The 20,174-nt window shown below is 26.5% G+C and overlaps 1 protein-coding gene across 9 annotated transcripts in view; it reads right to left on the bottom strand.

Moving 5' to 3' along the window:
• LOC129786291 (calcium-activated potassium channel slowpoke) overlaps nucleotides 1-20,174 on the bottom strand; it is a 51,762-nt gene that overhangs the window by 13,122 nt on the left and 18,466 nt on the right. For 2 of the 9 annotated variants that reach the window (XM_055821194.1, XM_055821201.1), the window contains exons 5-13: nucleotides 19,728-19,819; nucleotides 11,338-11,448; nucleotides 9,526-9,631; nucleotides 7,907-8,059; nucleotides 7,266-7,421; nucleotides 4,326-4,438; nucleotides 2,931-3,089; nucleotides 2,627-2,703; nucleotides 1,916-1,951 (exon numbers count right to left, since the gene is read on the bottom strand). In XM_055821194.1, the coding sequence (XP_055677169.1) occupies nucleotides 1,916-1,951; nucleotides 2,627-2,703; nucleotides 2,931-3,089; nucleotides 4,326-4,438; nucleotides 7,266-7,421; nucleotides 7,907-8,059; nucleotides 9,526-9,631; nucleotides 11,338-11,448; nucleotides 19,728-19,819 (1,003 nt within the window). Of the gene's footprint in view, nucleotides 1-1,915; nucleotides 1,952-2,626; nucleotides 2,704-2,930; nucleotides 3,090-4,325; nucleotides 4,439-6,667; nucleotides 6,781-7,265; nucleotides 7,422-7,906; nucleotides 8,060-9,525; nucleotides 9,632-10,954; nucleotides 11,061-11,337; nucleotides 11,449-14,833; nucleotides 14,926-17,482; nucleotides 17,575-19,727; nucleotides 19,820-20,174 lie in introns of all 9 variants that reach the window. The other 7 variants (XM_055821199.1, XM_055821193.1, XM_055821197.1 and 4 more) reach the window with 6 other exon arrangements.

Below are 20,174 nucleotides of genomic sequence, written 5' to 3'. Positions count from 1 at the left end.
ATTGACAAAAAAATTGCGGGGGAGTTTGTGAGAGAGAAGAGAAAGAAGGTTATTTTGCTTTGTTTGTTTAGAGGGGATACAGAGTTAGGAAAGTTATCTTTCTTTTTTTGGTAATTTGGTAATAGAGAAGGGAACTCTTAGTTCATATAAGTAATAAATATTGGTGTTAAATAGGTTAATATTATATGTATATAAAAAACATATTAGTATATGCGATGGAATTTACTCGTGGTGTCCTTCATCTGATTTTTTTTTCTTGGTCATAATCATCATGAGAAGTTAGTGACAAAAACGCCCAAAAAGTCACGAAGTCATTTAATACTCAAGTGCAGGAGGATGGATCATAACTGCTGAGCCTTTAATTAATATCCTCTCGCCCTCACATATAGAAATCAATTTAATATTTCATTAATAAATATGCTATAAACGATTATGTAATCTCCTTAATATATTTTCTTTTTATATATCACCATGCCGCCAAAAAAAGCTTATTATTATGTTCTCTGAAAGATAAAGATTCTATATATAGAGGTACGATTCCTATCAAATTAAATATTTAGTTACTTTTATCAATGAAGTAAAAACGAAACGATAAAGTTGTGTTGAGAAAATGTGTAGTGTGTTTAAGTTTTTTTTTATTTAAAAGGAAATTATATAGTTCTTTTTGAATTTATTGGCAGATGCCACAAAATTACTTTAATATTATATCTCTTTTTAAAATTTCTTTTCTTTTTTTTTCCTTGAATGAGTTTTTGTACATAATTTTTTAATTATTTATTAAAGAGAAATAAAAAAAGAAAACAGACAACATGCTCAACAAACTCTCACTTTCAAAGAAAATCTGTATTATATAATAAAGGAATTCAAAGATTGTAAAAGATTTTTATTTAATAATAATAAAATGAATTTACAAATTGTGCTTCACAAATTCATTATGATATAAATGTGGGAATATATATTTATGAATATTGAAAGCTCTCCAAATAATTCAAAAAAGAATCTAATTTGTCAATTCAAAAAGAAATTCGTACCTCTTTTGAGTACAACAAAATAAAAATTAATTTCGCGAAATAATCAAAACAAAATTACAAAAGAAAATCAAAAAGAATTTTGCAATGCATAGCGATGATGTTGCGTATTTTTATCGGTAATGGAAAATAAAAAAAAACTGGTTTAAAATAAAATAAATAAAAATGTACCACAAAACAGTCATTTTTTTTAGACAAATCGGCTCAAATGTCGCAGTCAGGCGATAGATATATAGAAAATTCAACAATTTCAAACGAAAGATTTGTAAAAAAAAAATAATATTTCAATATCTTTTACAATTTAATCAAAAATTTGGCAATTTTTGTACACGTATAAGAAATTGATATGAAACAAAAAACAAAAAAATAGGAAAAGTAAAAATTTTAGGAATATCCAAAAATTGGCAAATAACAACTTCTACGAGTCTCTTGAAGTCTTTTTAGTTTGTAGAGAAGTTTCTTTTTTAAGTATTAAATATTAAATTGTAAGACTATAGAAAGAGAAAGAGGGGTGATAAAAAAGGGAATTCAAAAAATGGGTTTTTGTAAAAGTGATGCAAACTCTTTCATTGTGAAATCAGTGAAAACCATAAATTAGGAAAACAATATATTATTAAAAAAAAAGATAAAAAGTAAAAACTTAAAACACACACCACAAAATAATAAATTTAAAAATTATAAAATTTATCTGTGTTTAAAATTTGAATTAAAGTAAAAAATCAAATTTTAGAGTCCAAAATAGACTTCTAAGTATTTTTTTAAAGAATTTTGTTTCTGCAAATTTTTTTAGTTGATCAATTAAAAAAATGAAAAAAAAAATCACAGTTAACAACTTGGATTGAAATTCTAGGATTTTTTGCTTTATCTTATTTTAATATGTTTTTTACCTAGGTCACCAAATTTGGTCCTTGGCTGAGCAGTCACTATTTGTGATATATTTGGGGAAGAGAGTTTTTGATAATTTGTAGTACAGAAGGTGACCCCAGAAAATATAAGTGATTAGATCCATTTGTTAATATAAAAAGTAATTTTATAAATATATTTTTTTAAAGAAAACATGTAAGTAGAGAAAAATGCATATTTTCTATAAGATAGGTAAATGTAAGAATTAGAAGCATTATTTTATAAGAAGTAATCTAATTCCTTAATATTAGTAGTATTAGTATTAAACTAATTTATTGTAAATCCTTTTTTTTAATAAACTTATTGCAGTAAATCTTTCTCCTTATTTTCTAGATTGCTCAAGAAATTTATCTAAATTTTGTGAAAGAAATGAAGGTGCTTTTCTTAGTAAACAATCCAAGAGTTTTTTTTTAAGTTTTTTTTTATAGAAAATTTTCTCAAATTTCATTATATTTTTTAAGACATAATATTTAACGTGATTTTACGATAACCGAAATCTTGAAAGACGTTCAACTTTCTTCTTCAAGAACTCCTCAAATGGCGTCTAACGAAAACTGGTAGTGCCATAAAATTCTTTCAGAGCTTGGAATGCTTCAAGAATGCAACCTTCAGAGTTTATTAATATTTTTATTACAAGAAATTCTACTCTTTATGCATTTAGAATGATAGAGAAAAAAGATGAATTTGTTACTCACAGTTTTTGCATTTGCACTTCTTGATGAGTGTTTCGTCCTTAATATCATCGTGACACGCTTTGCAATAGAACCAAGCCCTAGAGTGATAATCAATAAATCTTTTATTAGTTTCCCATAGTAGAAAATACAACATGGGTGAGCCAAACATCTTATGAGGTTGGGTCAAGTCAAAACCAAAGAGCATTTTCTTCTTGCTTGCCCCATCACATCCCCAAGGACTTCCGTCCCACTTAACATAACACGTTTTAATTAATTAAATTCAACACGAAAATTATTGTGTTATAAAAATAAGAAATTTTCTTACCTTTTCACTTCATCGGCACTTTGAGCAATGAAAAATCCTTGGGTATTCGCTTGAATTTTCGCCCCTCTAGGATTTATCGATATTTTACTATCTGATCCATCTTCGGTTCCCTTAATTTCTATCGCCAACAGTAACAACTTCAATTTTGTGAAGCACAATCTACATAGAGAAATGCAATAGACATTTTACTAATCATTTATCAACATTTAATTTCAATGCACATTTGGCCGAGTATTTTGTTTAACCCTTCGCACATCAAGCTTCCAGGGATTGATGCCAAGATCGTGCAAAATAACTGCTTGCAAATGCTTCAAAATGTGACTCTTGGCATCCCAGATATTTCACTTTTTATGCAAAGGGTTAATAAATACCAAAATTATATTCCAAATTCATATTCTTTTAATTAAATTTTCACGTTTGTAATAAAATAAAAAGAAATTTAATTTATTCTTTGTATAGAAGCACGATAATATAAATTAAAATTTTTTAGAACTAACACAAGACATGTAAAGCTTCATTTTTGAATTTTTTTTATAACAAAATATCATCACCCTAAATTTTATTTTAGCTATTTTTTTTTCATTTTATTCTTCTTAATCGAAAATGCCAATTAAAACACAAAATGTATAAAAATGTAAAAATAAATTTTCATTAGCTCTCCTATAACTTGGTTAAAGTAAAAGTTGAATTGTCTTTTAGAAACAGGCAAAAGATAATATATTTTTCTTAATAGTGAAATGTAACATCTAGGCTAGAGAGAGATGCGCTAGGCTAGAGAGGCTTCGCAGTGAACATGCAGAGTATTTGATTGAAATGGAAATTTGAAGAAAAGGAGAGAGATTGAAAAAGCGAGAGCGTAAAAGAAGAAATAAAAGTTAGGGGACACAAAATATACTCAATAAAGGGTTCTCAAATTCCAGGGAACATCACAAAAATTGTATACAAAAAAACTTTCCAACAAACTCTCCGCCACACACAAAATCAAACGAGTTGATCAAACACAATATTAGGGTAAAAGTAAAAAAACAATCAACTATCACCACTAGCTCATCTATTGAAAATTCTTGTGAGATTAAAGGGATAAAAAGTATAATGTAAAGAAAACATTCTCCTATAAAAGAAAATTATTTTCCTAAAAAAAAACTCTTTGCAATTCATTTCATTTCTTTCTAAAAGGCAAAAATTGAAAAGTATTTTGGTGTTAGTTTTTAGCATCACTCCATGACTCTAAAAGTCAAGAATAAAAAAAACGTGAGAAATTTCAGAGAAATTAAAATGAAAAGTTTACGAATTATTTCTCTTTTGAAATTTTTTTTATGTTCAAAAAATGTATATTAAAGAAAATTAAACGAATTAAGAGGAAAAATGGTTTTGATTTTCTTAATGAATTCTTACTCGCTCGCTTGTGGGAAAGTCATGCCGGTAAATGAAGGTGATAAGGTTTCAGTGTACATCTCACAGCCTGTACCCTGAAGGTAGTCATTTTGCCAAGCCTGTGTGTCTGGTGACTGTAAAAAAAGAAACAGACAAAAGCCATTTTCTTTCTGTGCCGCATCAAACGTTTTAACATTCTCTTTTTTTTTTATTTTTTCTGTATGTGTGTTAAATATCATCTCTCCAATATGAGTTGCACCTTTCCAGGACACCTAGAGGCACTTCCTTTGTCTCAATAAATGGAAAGACTTTACAAATTTTTAAGGAGTTCCTGTATGGATACAAAAAACTGGTATAAAAACACATCACACGCATACATATTTACAAATGGTACATGTTACAGGATAAAAGATCAAACATCTGCACCCAAAGGGGCCATATAACGTTACAGTCAAGGTTTTAATCAAGAAATTATTTTTCAATTTGTTGATTTTTAATAATAGTTTATGATTGGCTTAAGATTTTTTAAATAACTTGACAATTTATTTGAATTTTTTGAAAAGAATATATTCGGCATTTTAGGTTCATATTACTGAATGAAGAAACACAGAATGTGATACAGTCGTGCTCTCGTGGTAGGACCGTCGTCAAAATGACTTCTCCGCGGTAAAACGGCTTCAGAATGAGGAATTTTGCCTTCGCAGTGGGACAATTAGTATCCTACCTTTCCAATAGTACTAATTGTCCCACTGCGAAGGCAAAATACTTCATTCTGAAGTCGTTTTACCGCGGAGAAGTCATTTTGACGACGGTCCTACCACGAGAGCACGACTGTACTTTCAAAACATTATTTATTTCTGAAAACTTTATCTCCTTCATCAGGCCTACGATATCTTGCAATTTTAACTGGCCAAAGGAATTAAACTTCTTCATATACCTTCATATACATCAAATATTTCAAGAAATTTTCAACAAAATTATTTCTCATACTTTAAGTTATATGACCCCCTAACAAAAAGGACATAATACCATTAGAGATCGTCAAACCACACACAAACGCTCATCGCAATTTCTCTCTCTAATGTTTAATTTTTCATTACAATTAATTTACTAATTGGTTTAACATTATTAAATTAACAAAGAAACATTGAGAATGTCTCAGGTGAATGTTGGACAAACAAATCTCTTTCGCTGTGGAAAACGTAACTCTTTCCTCATTGGGGATGAAAGAATGCGCTTGGTGGAAGAAGATACACACAGAGAATCATTTGTTAGATGAACGGTGGATTTATAATGGAGTTTTCCTAATGAAATTTCACTTTTCCCCTTTCCTTGTTACGCTTTTCCTTTGTATGGATCATTCCTATCACAAAATATTGTTTTCCTTTCTCGATATGAAAAGGGAAGAGAAGTGGGTGTCAAACAGGAGAAAGTTTTACACAAAAGCCGCAGTATAGAGAAAATGTACAAATTTATAGTAAAATATTTTAGAGAGTGAAACAGGAAGGAAGGAATACACAGAAATGAATAAAAATGAAGGAAATAATGAAGAAAATACGCACAACATTGATCTTTTTTTTTAAAGTTCCCATGGAAAAATATTCTGGTTCATTAGTTAAGGTTGAAGTTTTTTTTTTAAATAAAAGAATTACATTTTCTCTCATTTTGAAGAGTTAAAAAGAAAATTACATTATGCAAAATTTTTTTTGCAATAATAATGAAAAATTAATGCATTCACCTCCTTATATTTCCCATAATTCTTGTTATTATTCCGTCTTCTGCAAATTCAATTTATATTTGACGCTTGCAGACAGAAAAGAAATTTCATTTTGAACGTAACATAGGGCAAATAAAATGCAAATGTACATGAATTACAAATATATTTGTCATGCAACTTGTCTCCTCATATTCTCTTTTGGCTTTTTATGCTAAATTGAACGAGAATTTTCATCAATATGAGTTTAATGAAAAATAAACCAGAATATTTTCCCTCAATTTTTTTGTCTTCATCTCAGCCACATTTAGGCAATAAGAGGGAAGAAGCTCGAGTACCAAATATTTATCTTTTTTCCGAACCTGTCTCTCATTGAAGAATATTTTGTGGAATTTTTATTTTTAAAAATAAATTGCTGGTATGCAGCATATGGAAGAAGCAATTTATACAATTTATCGCGTAAAAGCAACATTAATAATTAAAATCTCTTCTGAAATTCATTGACAAAGAGATATAATTATTTGAAAAATAAATTTAACATTTAACTTTCTTGCAAAAAAGTTTTCAATTTTTTCTTGGGTGATGATTTTAGCGGCTTCTTTTCAATTCAATTTTTACGTAATATGCCACCCACGTGTGAGGGACTTACTCTGTTGCTTGGGCGAATGGCATACCGATGAAGGAAGGACTCAATGTTTCCGTGTACATTTCCATCCCTGTGCCACGTAAGTAATCATTTGTCCAGACTTGCATGTCCGGTGACTAAATCAACACAACAAGTGAAGGCATAGAAGACACGAAATGCATCAGAATTCGAAGAGTTCTTTTTTTTTTTTGAAATTGTGGAATTTGTAATGAATTTTGAAAAGTTTTTCTTTAAATGGTGAAAATGATCAAACCCAACAAATACACACTACAGCAGCTAAATTTTTCTAAATTAATTACTATTTTATCCAGATAAATCACTAATGAAATTTGTTTCGTTATCGGAAGATAATAATATTTGTTTTTTTTAGTGACAGACACAAAGATAGAGAGGGAGCTTACTTTCTGAAAAAGAGAAATTGATTAAGAAAAAAAAGAATTGTTTAAAAACGATTATAAATTATAAAACTCTAAAATATGTATGAAATATTAATTATATAATTAGCCACAAAAACTTTTTCTACAAATTCTAATTTTTTTTTTATAAGCATTTTTGCTCAAAATGAATTTTAATTAAATTATAAAGTATATGCTGAGCTCACCGTTTTGAATGATCTCATGGCAAAGAGATTGGCCATCATGGTGGAAAATCCCGGGGCCAGGCAGCTCTGTGCAATGAAACCCAATTTCAATTCTGCCAGACAAATCACATCGTCTCCTTGCTTCCAATCCCACGATGGAATATTCAGCAAATACGCCTGGTAAAGGAGAAAAAGTAAGATAAAATAAAACAAGAACAATTATGCTGACATGGCGCCACAGCAATTTTACTCCCCCACACCAAAAACAACACCTTTTCCCACACACAATTTAGAGCTACTTTTCCGAAAAACTCAAACTCTTGCACTTAACGCTTCACCTAATACTCAAATGGCAACAAGAAAATTCTCTCGGTGCAATACAATAATTGCCAATTAGGTGGAAAATATTTGTTTATAAATATTTGCATAAGAAACTTTCAAGACGGAAAATATCAAATATATATTACGGATTTTCTTTGCTCAGAATCGGAAGGTGATGGAATTTTTATTCCTTGGAAAATATAAAATTTATCTTTGGTGACAGTTCAGCAAATAATTTTGAAATTATGTCCAGCTTATTTTAAACTTTCGTTCTTCAACAAAACATTATGAGCTTATCATTTAATTTAAAGGAAAATATTCAAAGAAAATGCATTTCTTACCTTATTGTGATACTGCATCAATTGAATAATTACTCTAATGTCGTCACTGTAGTTTTTAATTGATATCACACGCATTATATTGGCAGCATCTTCTGCATCCGGATCTTGACAGTATTTATTCGCTAGCACTAAACAGGCATCAGCTTCGTGTACCTAAATAGGGATTTATGGAAGAAAAATATATTAATTGTCTTCATAATTAATCATAAAAAAAGAATAAAAATTTGTAATTTTTTTAGACTTCAAAAATGTATAACTCTGATGTGAGTTTAATTTTTGTGTATTCACTTTCAACTCCAGCAAGAGATTACATGAGAAGAATTTATATTAATGTAATAAAAAAGGAATTCAGTGAAATATAAACTTTAATTTTCATTGTAATTCCATTTTTATATTCTCACGTAATCTCAAGGATGAGGGATGTGAAAGAGTTTTTATTGAAGAAAAATGTCTTCACTCTCGTCGAAACAGTTTTACAAAAACACATTTTTTCTTTTGTTAATTACAACACAACACCAATATAATCTATACGTGTTAGCATTTGTGAGCAAAACTACCAAAAAGCATCTGAAGAAAAAGTTTACGGAAAAGATAATTTTTATTTTAACAAAAATCATGCAATTTAATGTTAAACAAGCAAACACTTACCATATATTAATTACACATAAATTGGATACATTTTCTTTACAAACAGATATTAATGGCATTTTAATCACTTCTATTTTTAAAAGTTTTATTTTAATGAAAATTGAATGAAAATGGGTTAAAGGAAAGTTTTGAAACAAATTAATTTATTTGAAAAAGTCGTATTCTCAATTGGAAAGAATTAGGAATGTTGTTTAGTTTAAACCACTTAAGAAAAAAATATGGAGTATTCCGCCTTAAATGGGGTAAATAAGATCAATGGAATGAAGTAATAGGTACTATTCTTTTTAAAGAATTTGAATAATAAATTAAAGATTTTTTTGGACAGAATATAAAGAATAAATTTGCCTATTTTAGTTAAGGTTTAAGTTTAGTTTTTTAAGGGAAAGTGATTTTCGAAGATTTTCTTTTTATCTCATTGGTTTTTTCTATTCTTGAAACATAATAACGTCACATTATAATATTCTAAAACGAATTCCACACATCATTTGCGACATTTTTTATCGTTTCAAACAAATCATTAATAAAGTAAAATACACCAAATAAAAAACTAAACTAATATTTTGGAATTATTATGAATTAATAAAACATAAAAAATAATCACACCAAACATTTTCAGATTAATAACAAAAATAAATTAAAGACATTTACTGAAATGGTATAAGCCCATCATCAACTCTATAATGTTGTTTTCTTGTTATGTTTGTATAATATTAAGATAAATTAACAGAAATTACTTGACATTAGGTTTGAAAAAAGAAATTGGGGGTGGATGGATGTTACGAACGAGTACGTGATGATTGCACCGCTTTACATTAAAAATGAAAACAAAGAAATCCAAATGTACTCAAAGAGTGACAAAGAGATAGAATGGGGTAAACAAAAAGGTAGAAGGTTGGTTAAAAAAAATAAACACAATAAACACTTATATAGAGTACAAAAGTAGCGTCATCATCATGATTGTGGCTCTTTACCTTAACCCTCTGCAGGTCGATGGGGTTCATAATAGTCCCTTGGAAGAACTCCACCGTAGTGAAATGACGCTTGAACAGACCTTCTAACTCCAAATCAGGTGGTTTTCTTTACGTGATTACCATCCATATTATTATTTTGTTTTTTTTTTGTTTGGACCATTTAATGGAACATTAATGCCATTTTTGCCATTCATTTTCATTCAGCAAGGATTTGTTTTGCGCATTTGGAATGTTCAACAAATTTAATTTACATTGTGGTTTATATTTCATTCAGTCAAAATACCGAATAATGCGTGTTTGGATTTTTTTTGAATTATTCAATTCAGTCGAATATTTCCGTCCATTTCATATGGCGAATTTTTTATACGATTTTGATTTTGATTGAAAAGAGATAAAAAGAAAAAGAAATGTGCAGTCAATTAAAGAGAAATATGAGAAAAAGATAGCAAAAGTTTGCTTTATCAATACAAAATAAATATTTATGATTTTTTTTTTTTGGAAAATAAAATTATTTTCTACTGAAATATGCCTTGATTCAAAATAAGAAAGAATGATAAATCACTAATTAGAGGTATGTTAGGTATATAGTTTCTTCAGAATTATGCTTTAGCATTTTTTCTCTCTTATATATAAATTTTCTTTTTTTTATAACTGCAGCCGCCTCAGCCAAAAACCATCTATAGAGTAATTTATAATGTTTATAATATAATTCACTAAATATAAAGATTAAAAATATATTAACTTACTAAATACATTTTATGATATTTTTCAATTCTTTTAACTACTTTCATTTAAATTGAATTTGTCTTTAATTTCTTAAGTTAAGATGAAAGAATAAATATTGTAAATGTCATAAAATGTATTTTTTTTCATCAATAAAAGTAAGTAAGAATAAGAACAATTTGTGGCATTCCAATATAGGAAAATAAAAGAAAAGAAAACAAATTTGGCATAAACAAAAATATATCATAAAAACCACATTAACAATAATATTTTTCAAACAATAAATAAAGGTAATTGAGAAACAGCATGCAAAAAATTACCAAAGTAGAATATTTTCTTGTATAAAAAATATAAAAATATACTAGTACAAAAAATTCAAGATATTTGTAAAAGAAACCTGAATTATCCTTGGCTTTATGCAAGCTCCTTTTAAGTAATTAATAACATTTTCAACCAAATTAGCGATTTCTTTCACGAATATCCTGGAATTTTTTGGGATTATATTCTTAAGTAAGAATACATCAGTTAATTCTTCTCTCAGGGAGAATTTTTTGTACTTTTAAAGTGAGAAAAAAAAGAAAAATTTCAACGCTGCCCAACGAGTGTGACTTTTTTGGTGTCGTGTTTTTCAGTTGTCTTATTTTTGAATTAAGAGGTTCGATTTTTTTCTATAAAAATTCTTTTTTTTTTGTGGATGTTGATGTACCTTAACTCGTTCCAAATCAACAGCATTCATCATAGTTCCCTGAAAAAACGCCACAGTCGTGTAGTGCCGTTTTAAAAGTCCTTCGAGCTCCAGATCAGGCTCCTTGCTACATTGTAAAATTTATTTATTTCTCCACCATGTTTTACCTCTCTTTTAATTCTGTGTTTAATGCCACTTTGCTAATTTCTTAAAAAGTATTACAATTTATGTTCTTTTTATACCTACTAAATTTTTTATTTGTTTTGTATTCTTTTAATCAAGAACTTAACGGGAAATTTTCTTTAAAATCAAGGCAATTAAGTAAAAAGTTTAAAAAAAATAACTGAATAAATTGAATTTAAATAATTTTAAAGGAAAACAGAGATGAAATTCTTTGAACTTACCGATGTAAAAATACCACTTCGACGTCAACATCTTCACGATCTTCGTGTAAAAAATCCTTCAGGAAATGCGACACTGACTCATACGTTATGTGCCCACAGACGACAATATGTCTTCATTGATGAGGTTTGCATAAAAAAAAATCCAGCGATGTCCATAGATGAAGCAGCAAAAGAAAGAAAAGATTAATTCCTTGTCAAAGTCCTTGATAAAACAAAATTCAAAAAATTTCTTTTTAACAACAAACAAAATATTAGAAATACGTGTTGATTTATTTTAATCAATGAGGGTAATTTTAAACTAAAAGGAAACGAAAAAAACAACAAACTCAAAATGTGGTTTGATTAATATTGATTCCCAGCATAAAAGTGATTTAGGGAATATTTCATGCAAATTCAGACGAAAAATAATGAAATTAAAAAAAATCATTTTCCAATTTGATTTTCAGTCCTAATTGAGAAGATTTCTTTTTGATAGTCTGCTACCCCCATATATAAATATATATTTAATTAATTATTGTATAAATAAGGAAAAATATTAACAGATTTGTTAAAATATATTTTTTTTAGCTTTTATTAATATTTTTCCATTTAATCATACTTTCAGTATGTTGAAAAAATTAATAAAATAAAATTGAGAATAAAAACATTTTGTTTGTAAATAAAAAATAAAGTTGAATGTATTTTTTTCATCTTAAAATAAAATGAAAATTTCATGTGTGTCGTGTATATTTCTTTCACTATATTTTGTATTTTATGCTACGGGTTAAAACTTGCAAATACATTGTACCAAAAAGCTACATAATTAATCTGTGCGACAATTTTATAAAAAAAATCACCATAAACTTTAATCCTTGCAGGGTGCATTATTTATGCAAATTCAACATGCAATTCCTTTTTCTACATTCCTCTAGGTTGTAGGTGTGTGTGCTTTTTAATGCTTTTAATGCTCTCTGTTTTTGTTCACTTTCTTTGGTGATAAATTAATTTATATGGGTGTTTTTAGAACAAGAAAAATGCATCAAATCACACAACGTACTTGCTTATTATGCCATGCACCTAAAATGCTTAATTCGTACCATTAATATGTACATTTTTAATTATACTCATTGATTTCTTTTTTCATACTTGGGCGATTTTTACTCTAAGTACTCATATTTATTTTATTAAAAAAATATCAGACTTACTTTTCTAATAAAAAGACTTGAAAAAAATCTTATTATATACAGTTTTTAATTTCAAATTAAAAAATGATATTTAAATTAACAAAAAAATATACATTTTAAATTTGAATTAAGAAAAAAATAAGAAAATCCATTGCACTTTGTCCTATATTGGTGCAATTTTTTCTTACAAAATCAAAATTATTTTTTCTTCCCAAAAATATCTACATTTGCGATTACAAAGATTTTTTTTTCAAAAGTCTTTTATATTTTCTAGATTATTTCCAACGTTTATTGCCTGGCCACGCATTTTTTTGTAAAGTAATTACCTAAAATAAAATGGATAACTAGAGAGGAATAATTACTAAAATATGTATATTTTCACTACTTATCTAATATATTTTTATTTATATTTTAGCTTTCATTGTTTTACTTAATAAACTACAAATTTTATTCACAGATTTTAAGAATAAATTATATTCAATTTTAAACAATTCTTTTTTTAGCATTACATTCTTGGTTTTAATTTATTTATGTTCTCAAGATTTTATAAAACTTTTCTATTCAGATATTTCTTGTTTTTTTTTTTACTTTTTACAACTAGTATACAACATAATAATACATTCACCTAAAATAACATTTATTGCTGATATATATTTTTAGGAAATTCATAAAGTATTATTTGTACACTCTCACAACAACTAAAAGAATAGAGAGAAAGAGAGAACAAAAGGAATCATCACTCGTAGAGTATAGAAGACATGAGAGAGAAGATAGAGCAATGTCAGTATAGAATTAATAACAAAAAAAATTTTTTGTAAAGTTCTTTTTTTTTCTTTCATAGAGATGTTTTACATTGAATCTGAGTTTTTTTGTACTGTCTTCTGTTCCTTTTATGCTCAAAATGTAGTTGTCTAAAATTTCTATTAAAATTAATTTCTTTGAAGGAAAACTATAGAAATAAATTGTTGATATTTCAGAGAGAATCTCATCATACGATATTTACACAGTCCAAAAAAGATATGTAATTTAATATATGATATTAAAACACTAGGATATTATTTTATTATATATAGTTCTCGAACAAACACATTAAAATCATCTCTATGTATTTACTTCGCAAGATGAAAAGAATGAAATAAATTGGAATATTCAGAAAATTTATTTTATTAAAACTGAAGAGATAAAAAGAATACTTAAAAAATATCTTCAAAATAAATTTGTCTCGGTGTAAAGAATAATGTATAAGTTTTGTGTTTAGTTGATTTTAAATTCTTGTTTTGCAAAATTGTATATAGAAAAACTTTTTTCTGAAAGGTTATTCATCGAAACAGAAAACTTTTAACAAGAATGCTTAAAATTGGATAATTCCTCTTTGCACAAACAGATTATACAATAAAACTAAATAAACATGGAAAACGCAATTAGATAGTATACGTTTTTCGAGATAGACTTTCCCTTCTAATTGCATATGTAAGGAACTAAACATAAATTACACCAATAACAACGAATAAAAGGCTAAAACATAAAATTTTTATATAAAATACTGGAAATTATACGGAACAATACAAAAGGCGTGCGAGGGGATGACGTTATACGCATATTCACATTTAGTCTTTAATATTTCTTTATTCTAAGAACGTTGATTAAAAGTTTCAAAAGGGTTCTTTCACCGTTTTTTATTTACTTTGTCATTTTAAATAGGAGAAAACTAAAAAGAGGGAACGTTAGAGAAGAAATTTAAGAAAAAAATAAAAAAGAAATTGAAACAAAAATTAAAAATTAATCACTTACACGTAGTACAAACATAAAACCAATGAAAGATTAATAAAGATTATTTCGTCATTTTGACAAGATTAGAGAGGAAAGAAACACCAAAAACACGACTCAAACATTTATAATTTGTTAAGTTACATTAATTTGAATGTTTTCTTGAATTATATCATGTCTAATATTTTATTTTGTTTCTTTGTATTAATAATGTTTTAGTGTATTTTATTGTTTAACTAAAAAAATGTGTATTTGAATAAATAAATAAATTTTAAACAAAAAGCTTTTTTTTTAAAACTAAATATGAAACAAAAAAAATGTTACCGAAAAGTAACATTTCGTTACATTTTTTTATTCTTCTATTTGACTAAATAAAATAAAAATTTAATATGCTCAATAGGGAGAAATTAAATAAATGAAATGTTTAATATTATTATATTTTGTGTAACCTCTTATATGCAAATAAAAGTTTCAACATTTAAATTTTTAATAATATAATATAAACGTTTTTTTTTCTCTTGATTAACTGTTTTTGTTTTCTTATAAAATTTTTAATATATTCTCACCTTCGCCCTTTTTCGTTCTTCAATGTGCCCCCATATTTTGGTCTAGTTCCAATCAAGTCTATTATCTCCGGAATACAACTTGCAAATATCGCCTGTTCAATGGATGTTCGAAGTGTTCGTGTTTGTGTTAATTATTGCGTAAAAGTGCAGGAATCACACGTACATTAAAAATAAAGAAAGATAGAAAAAGAACAGAATATTGCTTGTTTTTTTTCTCCAACTCTTGTCTTCAATATTTACTTTTTTCTTTATATATAAAAGGGAAATCCTAACTGTTTGAGAAATAAATTCCTTATCTATTCTCCAAAAATATTTGCAACACTCTTATTTTGCTGCACCTTTGAATAAAAATCTCTGTCTTTCACCATTTCTTATCATAAAACTTTCGTTTACACAGTCATTATCAGGTAAAATCATTTATTGTCATCACACCTCTGTAGATTTATTAGTTTTTAGTCTCTGTATTAGTTTGATTATTTTTTATATTTCTTTTTTAATAAAGTTTTGTTTTCTTACAATAATAAACGCCTTGTTCGTTGTAAATATTTTTATCCGGTTCATTTACATTTTTTTTCTTTTTTTTTTTAAAGAAAGTATTTTTAAAAAAAATCAAAAAACAAAACCAAATAAAAAGGAAAACTCAATAGATTATCTAAGTAATATATAAAATCGGGGTTAAGTTAATAAAATTAAATAAAAAGAGAATAGATAACAAAATACTATCCAATACATTCATTGCAATTCACACAAACCATTCGTTCTTAATTTTATTAGTATAGGTAATATTTCTCTTTATAATATCAAGGTGTTTTTTTTTATAATAAAGGGGAGGATTTAATGATTCATTCAATTTATTTGTTTTTTTTTTATTTCCTCAAATTTTTTCTTCAATATATAGGTATCTTTCTTGCAAGTAAAATTGAATAAATCATTTCTATGCTTGATATTTTTTGCGATTGATGTGTATAATAGATATAAAACTACTGGCAAAAATCAAAATATTTCTTGTTAAAAAAATCTTAGTAAATTGAAATAAAAACTCCAATTAATAAATACAAACTATTCCTAAAACCTTACTCGATTTTTCTTCGAAAAAAATTAATACAAAAATATTTACTATATTTTTCAATACATTATTAAAAAACAGTAAATACACGAATATTAAACATCCTTGAGAGATAATTAAAAAAAAGATTAATGAAAGAAAACGCAATTTATCATCTTTTTTTCTTGGATAAACGTAAGAAATTGAATAGACGTTATACATAAATATATTGGTTTTGATAGTAAAAGGATTATATATTTTTTGCTCTAAGATGCGTGGCTGCGGCATACAGGCTGTGCAAGCAAATTTCTACTTATATATTTTGTATATTAATTAAATTTTAAAGAAGAATTAAAAAAATGAAATTGGGTATAAATAGAATTTTTTTAAAACTCAGCAAATATGTAAGAAATGTATATAGGTACAATGGTTGGGGATCGAAGGTTATATTTCCTTTTTTTTGGTTATTTTGTCGATTTTTTTTGAATTTCTAGAAAGCAGTTTAGGATTTTTTTGTAAATTAAAATTCAATACAAACACGTGTGAGATTGTCAAAGAAAAAACCAACTCAAATCACTCTAAAAATCCATAAAAAAAACTCTTGTGCAGTTAGCTTGGAGCACAAATGAAAAAAAAAAAACTAAATTTTTGATTCACTCTCAAACTTAGCATGAAAGTCTACAACAATTTTTATGTTGTGTGTTTTCTAAAAAAGAAAAAAAACTTTACTAAAATAAGGAGTTCGAAAATATTTTCAAAATCTTGTTTAACTTTTAATTAAATATATATTTTTTGAAATTTAATTTTGAAATAGAATTTTGTTGCATGTGGTTAAGAATTTTGAAAGAGAATTACAAAATGAGATGAGCAATGAAGTAAAAGATACGATTTGGAAGACAAATTGCTCATTATTTCAATTACTTAAAGCAAATACATATGATTTTCTTTAATAAAAAAGAAAACATATTTACAAAAAAAAGAACAGACGAAAAACTTAAACATTTCATGCCGCCAAGAAACCCTCTGCCCATTTTTTCTCTGATTTTGTCTGCTTTTTTTATGTCAAGTTTGCAACAAAAAAATCTCGATTTTTAGTAACAATTTTTATTTTTAAAGAAATTCCAACAAAAACGATGAGGAGAAACTAATGGAAAAGAAACTGCATTCAATTAATTCCACAGTCAACTGATTACTTAGTGCGAGAGAAAATTGTTATGAAAAAACTTTAAAGGAAATTAAAATGCTTTTTTTAATACAAGAATATTAGTCGTGAGTCTGGTGTGTTAATTTAGCTGTCTCGTGACTAATTTTTTTTATAAAGTGTCTCTTGAATAGTGTGCCTAATTTATTAATTTGGAAAAGAAATTATAAAAGGAATTAATTAGAGAGTTAAAAGGAAAAGAAATGAAAAATGTGTAAAAGAGTTTTGCCTAACTCTGTGAATATGTTTACTTCTGAATTTTGTATTTTATATAATATAATATAGAATTGATATAAGAATTAAATATATGTTCTAAAAGCGATCTTCAATGAAAGTTCTCGTTCAAAATAACAAGAAAAAAGATTTTATCTTTATTAGGTACATCATCAAAGATGTGGTGTACCTTTTTCGAATATCCTTGTTGTATGTACCCCCGTACTTGTTCCTCTGGGCCGCCAGTTCTGTGATTTCTGGAATCCAACTTGCAAACACCGCCTACATAATTGAGACACAGCAGATCGCGTTTTTAAAAATAAACTAATATTTTGTTGTTGTTTTCTATAAGGTGATTTATGTTAATCAATTTCGACTATTTCATTTTATTTTCTGAATAATCTAATCCTATATTTAACATAGGTATATACCTACTTTGATATCTTATGATATGTAGTATTTTTTTGCTAATGGGCTGCCCCTTATTGTTTCACACGTAGATCGAATTAGACTTATTTATTAATACAATTTTGTACTAAAAGTAACATGAAACAATATTTTACAGCCCCTAATTTTTCCCCTAAAAAGATATTCTACATTTTTCTTTGGGCGTAATATTAACATTACTGAAAAAAAAATAAAACACATTCACACATCTCATTCACACTAAATTTCAATTTTGATATATTTTTTTTAGAATGTGGAAAATTTCCACTTTTCTGTTACATATGTTCTTGCTATAAAAATAAAACACAATAATAAATAATTATGGAAAGTGTAAAACTATTGAAATGAGAAATAAAAAGAAAATAAAGATAGGAAAATCAGTGAGAAAAATAAAAGAAAGTGGACTAATAGAATATTTCAGTTTTAATGTGAGAAATATTTTTCGTGAAAGGAATTTTTCTTTTTGAAATATTTTCTGAAAATTCTTCTTGGATTAACACAGCTTTTTTGTTTAAATTGTAATTTTAACACACCCAATTAATTTCTTTCATAGGTTAGAAATACAACAACGTAAGAGATATAGCTACAAATGGATAAAATTGTGAAAGTGGCAAAAGGTGGAAAAAGGTGTAAGTTTTCAAAATAAAATGATAAAGAATGTAGGATATAATAATTTTTGTTTCTCTTTATGAAGATTATTCTTTTCAAAATTTTCTTCGCCCTTTTAACTGCAAATATTCATTCATTCATTCTCATTTTAACACAAATTGTGATTTGTTTTAGGTACTTTTTCTTCATAATTAAACAAAGTTTTTAAAAGCTCTTAAAATGCGTGGCCGTTTTGAAGATTTGTTTTTTTTTATTATATTTATTCTAACTTAAAAATTTTCTTCCATTTTTTCCAAGTTATATTTCTTACGTTGCAGTATTATTTGTTTTTCTTTATACAATAATATTGTGCAAGTATTATTCACGCCATTACATTAATAAACGAAGTTTATGAGTCTCACATCACATTTCTTTTTTTTTAAATGTCTTGTATTTGTTTTTTTTTGCAAATTCTTGAGTTTTGTTTAATAAACTTTTGCTATATTACTTCATTGCTTTTACGGAAGCAAAACAAAAACATATAAAACTTAAAAGAAAATATATGAAAGAAAGGAATAACGTAATTTGTGAATCATATTCTACTGATACATAAATAAATTAGAAATGTGAAAGAATAGGTTAAAGAATGTACTAAATTCAATCCTTATCGCAATAAGAATTTAATTATCAAAATCTACACACCAAGAAATCAAAAAATTCACTGAAAAAATATATAACTTTGCAATCAGCTATATAACAATATTAAAAATATTCAACTTCTTTTTTTTATTTTATCAAAAGTCAATAAGATAGTAAAGTATAGTTTTATTTGAAAAACGTTACAGGATATAGAGATAGAGAAAGAAACAAAAAAATCTATATGAAATAAATGTTTTAAATAAGAGATAGAAAACATTCGAAAAAGGGGTAACAGACTAATGTATATTTCATCTATAAAATTAATAAAGATTTTTCAACCAAAATAAAAAATATGATAAATCAGTGCTCATCGTAGGTTCCTTCCTTTTGTGCTTTCATTATATATTTTGCAGAATATATAAAAAGGAACAAAATTGCAAAAAGGGAACTATAAAATAAAAATTACTAAATATTTCATCTGTGAGATGTAAAAAAAACTATGAGCATAAAAATATTCAAAAAGTAAAAAAAAAATGCAAAAATATTCCTTCAATTTACCCAAAAGAAATTATTAGGTGGATTTAAAAATGTATTGGAAATTAGAAAATTTGAAAATGATAAAATTGAGGAGTTTCAACTTTTCGCTCTTTTGTGTTTTTTAGTATTCGAGGGAATGATAAAGAAATTAAACAAAAAAATTGTGAAATAAAAAGAAATAAAAAATATAAAATTACGATATTTTGTGTTGTTATTTATTCTACCTCTTTCCGTGCTCTCTTTTCAATTCACCACCATATTTCGATCCACTACCAACTAGCTCAATAATCTCCGGGATACTGCTGGCAAACATTGCCTAAAATTTTATTCAATATTTGTGTCCATTTGAGTGTTTTCTTTTATTGCATTAAACATTAATAAATATAGGTATTATCGTTTTTCGACATGTGACTATATATTATATTATTATTTTATATTATCTCTTTTTAGGCGTAACATTAGAGGAAAACAAAAAGACAAAAAAAACATACACTGATAAAAAACATCTGTTTATATTTTGTCATATTAATAGAAGAAAAATAAATATTTCTTTTAATTATTCAGTCAGGAAAAACAAATAAAAAAGAAACAGTTTATGAATTATTTACTTTGAACATATGTACAAAGAAGTATCCTTTTTTTTTCTTTAGCTTTTCAAAAATGCCAATTCC

The sequence above is a fragment of the Lutzomyia longipalpis genome, chromosome 1 (genome assembly GCF_024334085.1).
Source record: "Lutzomyia longipalpis isolate SR_M1_2022 chromosome 1, ASM2433408v1".
Lineage (NCBI taxonomy): Eukaryota > Metazoa > Arthropoda > Insecta > Diptera > Psychodidae > Lutzomyia > Lutzomyia longipalpis.
The sequence above is the reverse complement of the archived record's forward strand: the minus strand, read 5'-3'. Positions and strand labels throughout refer to the sequence as shown.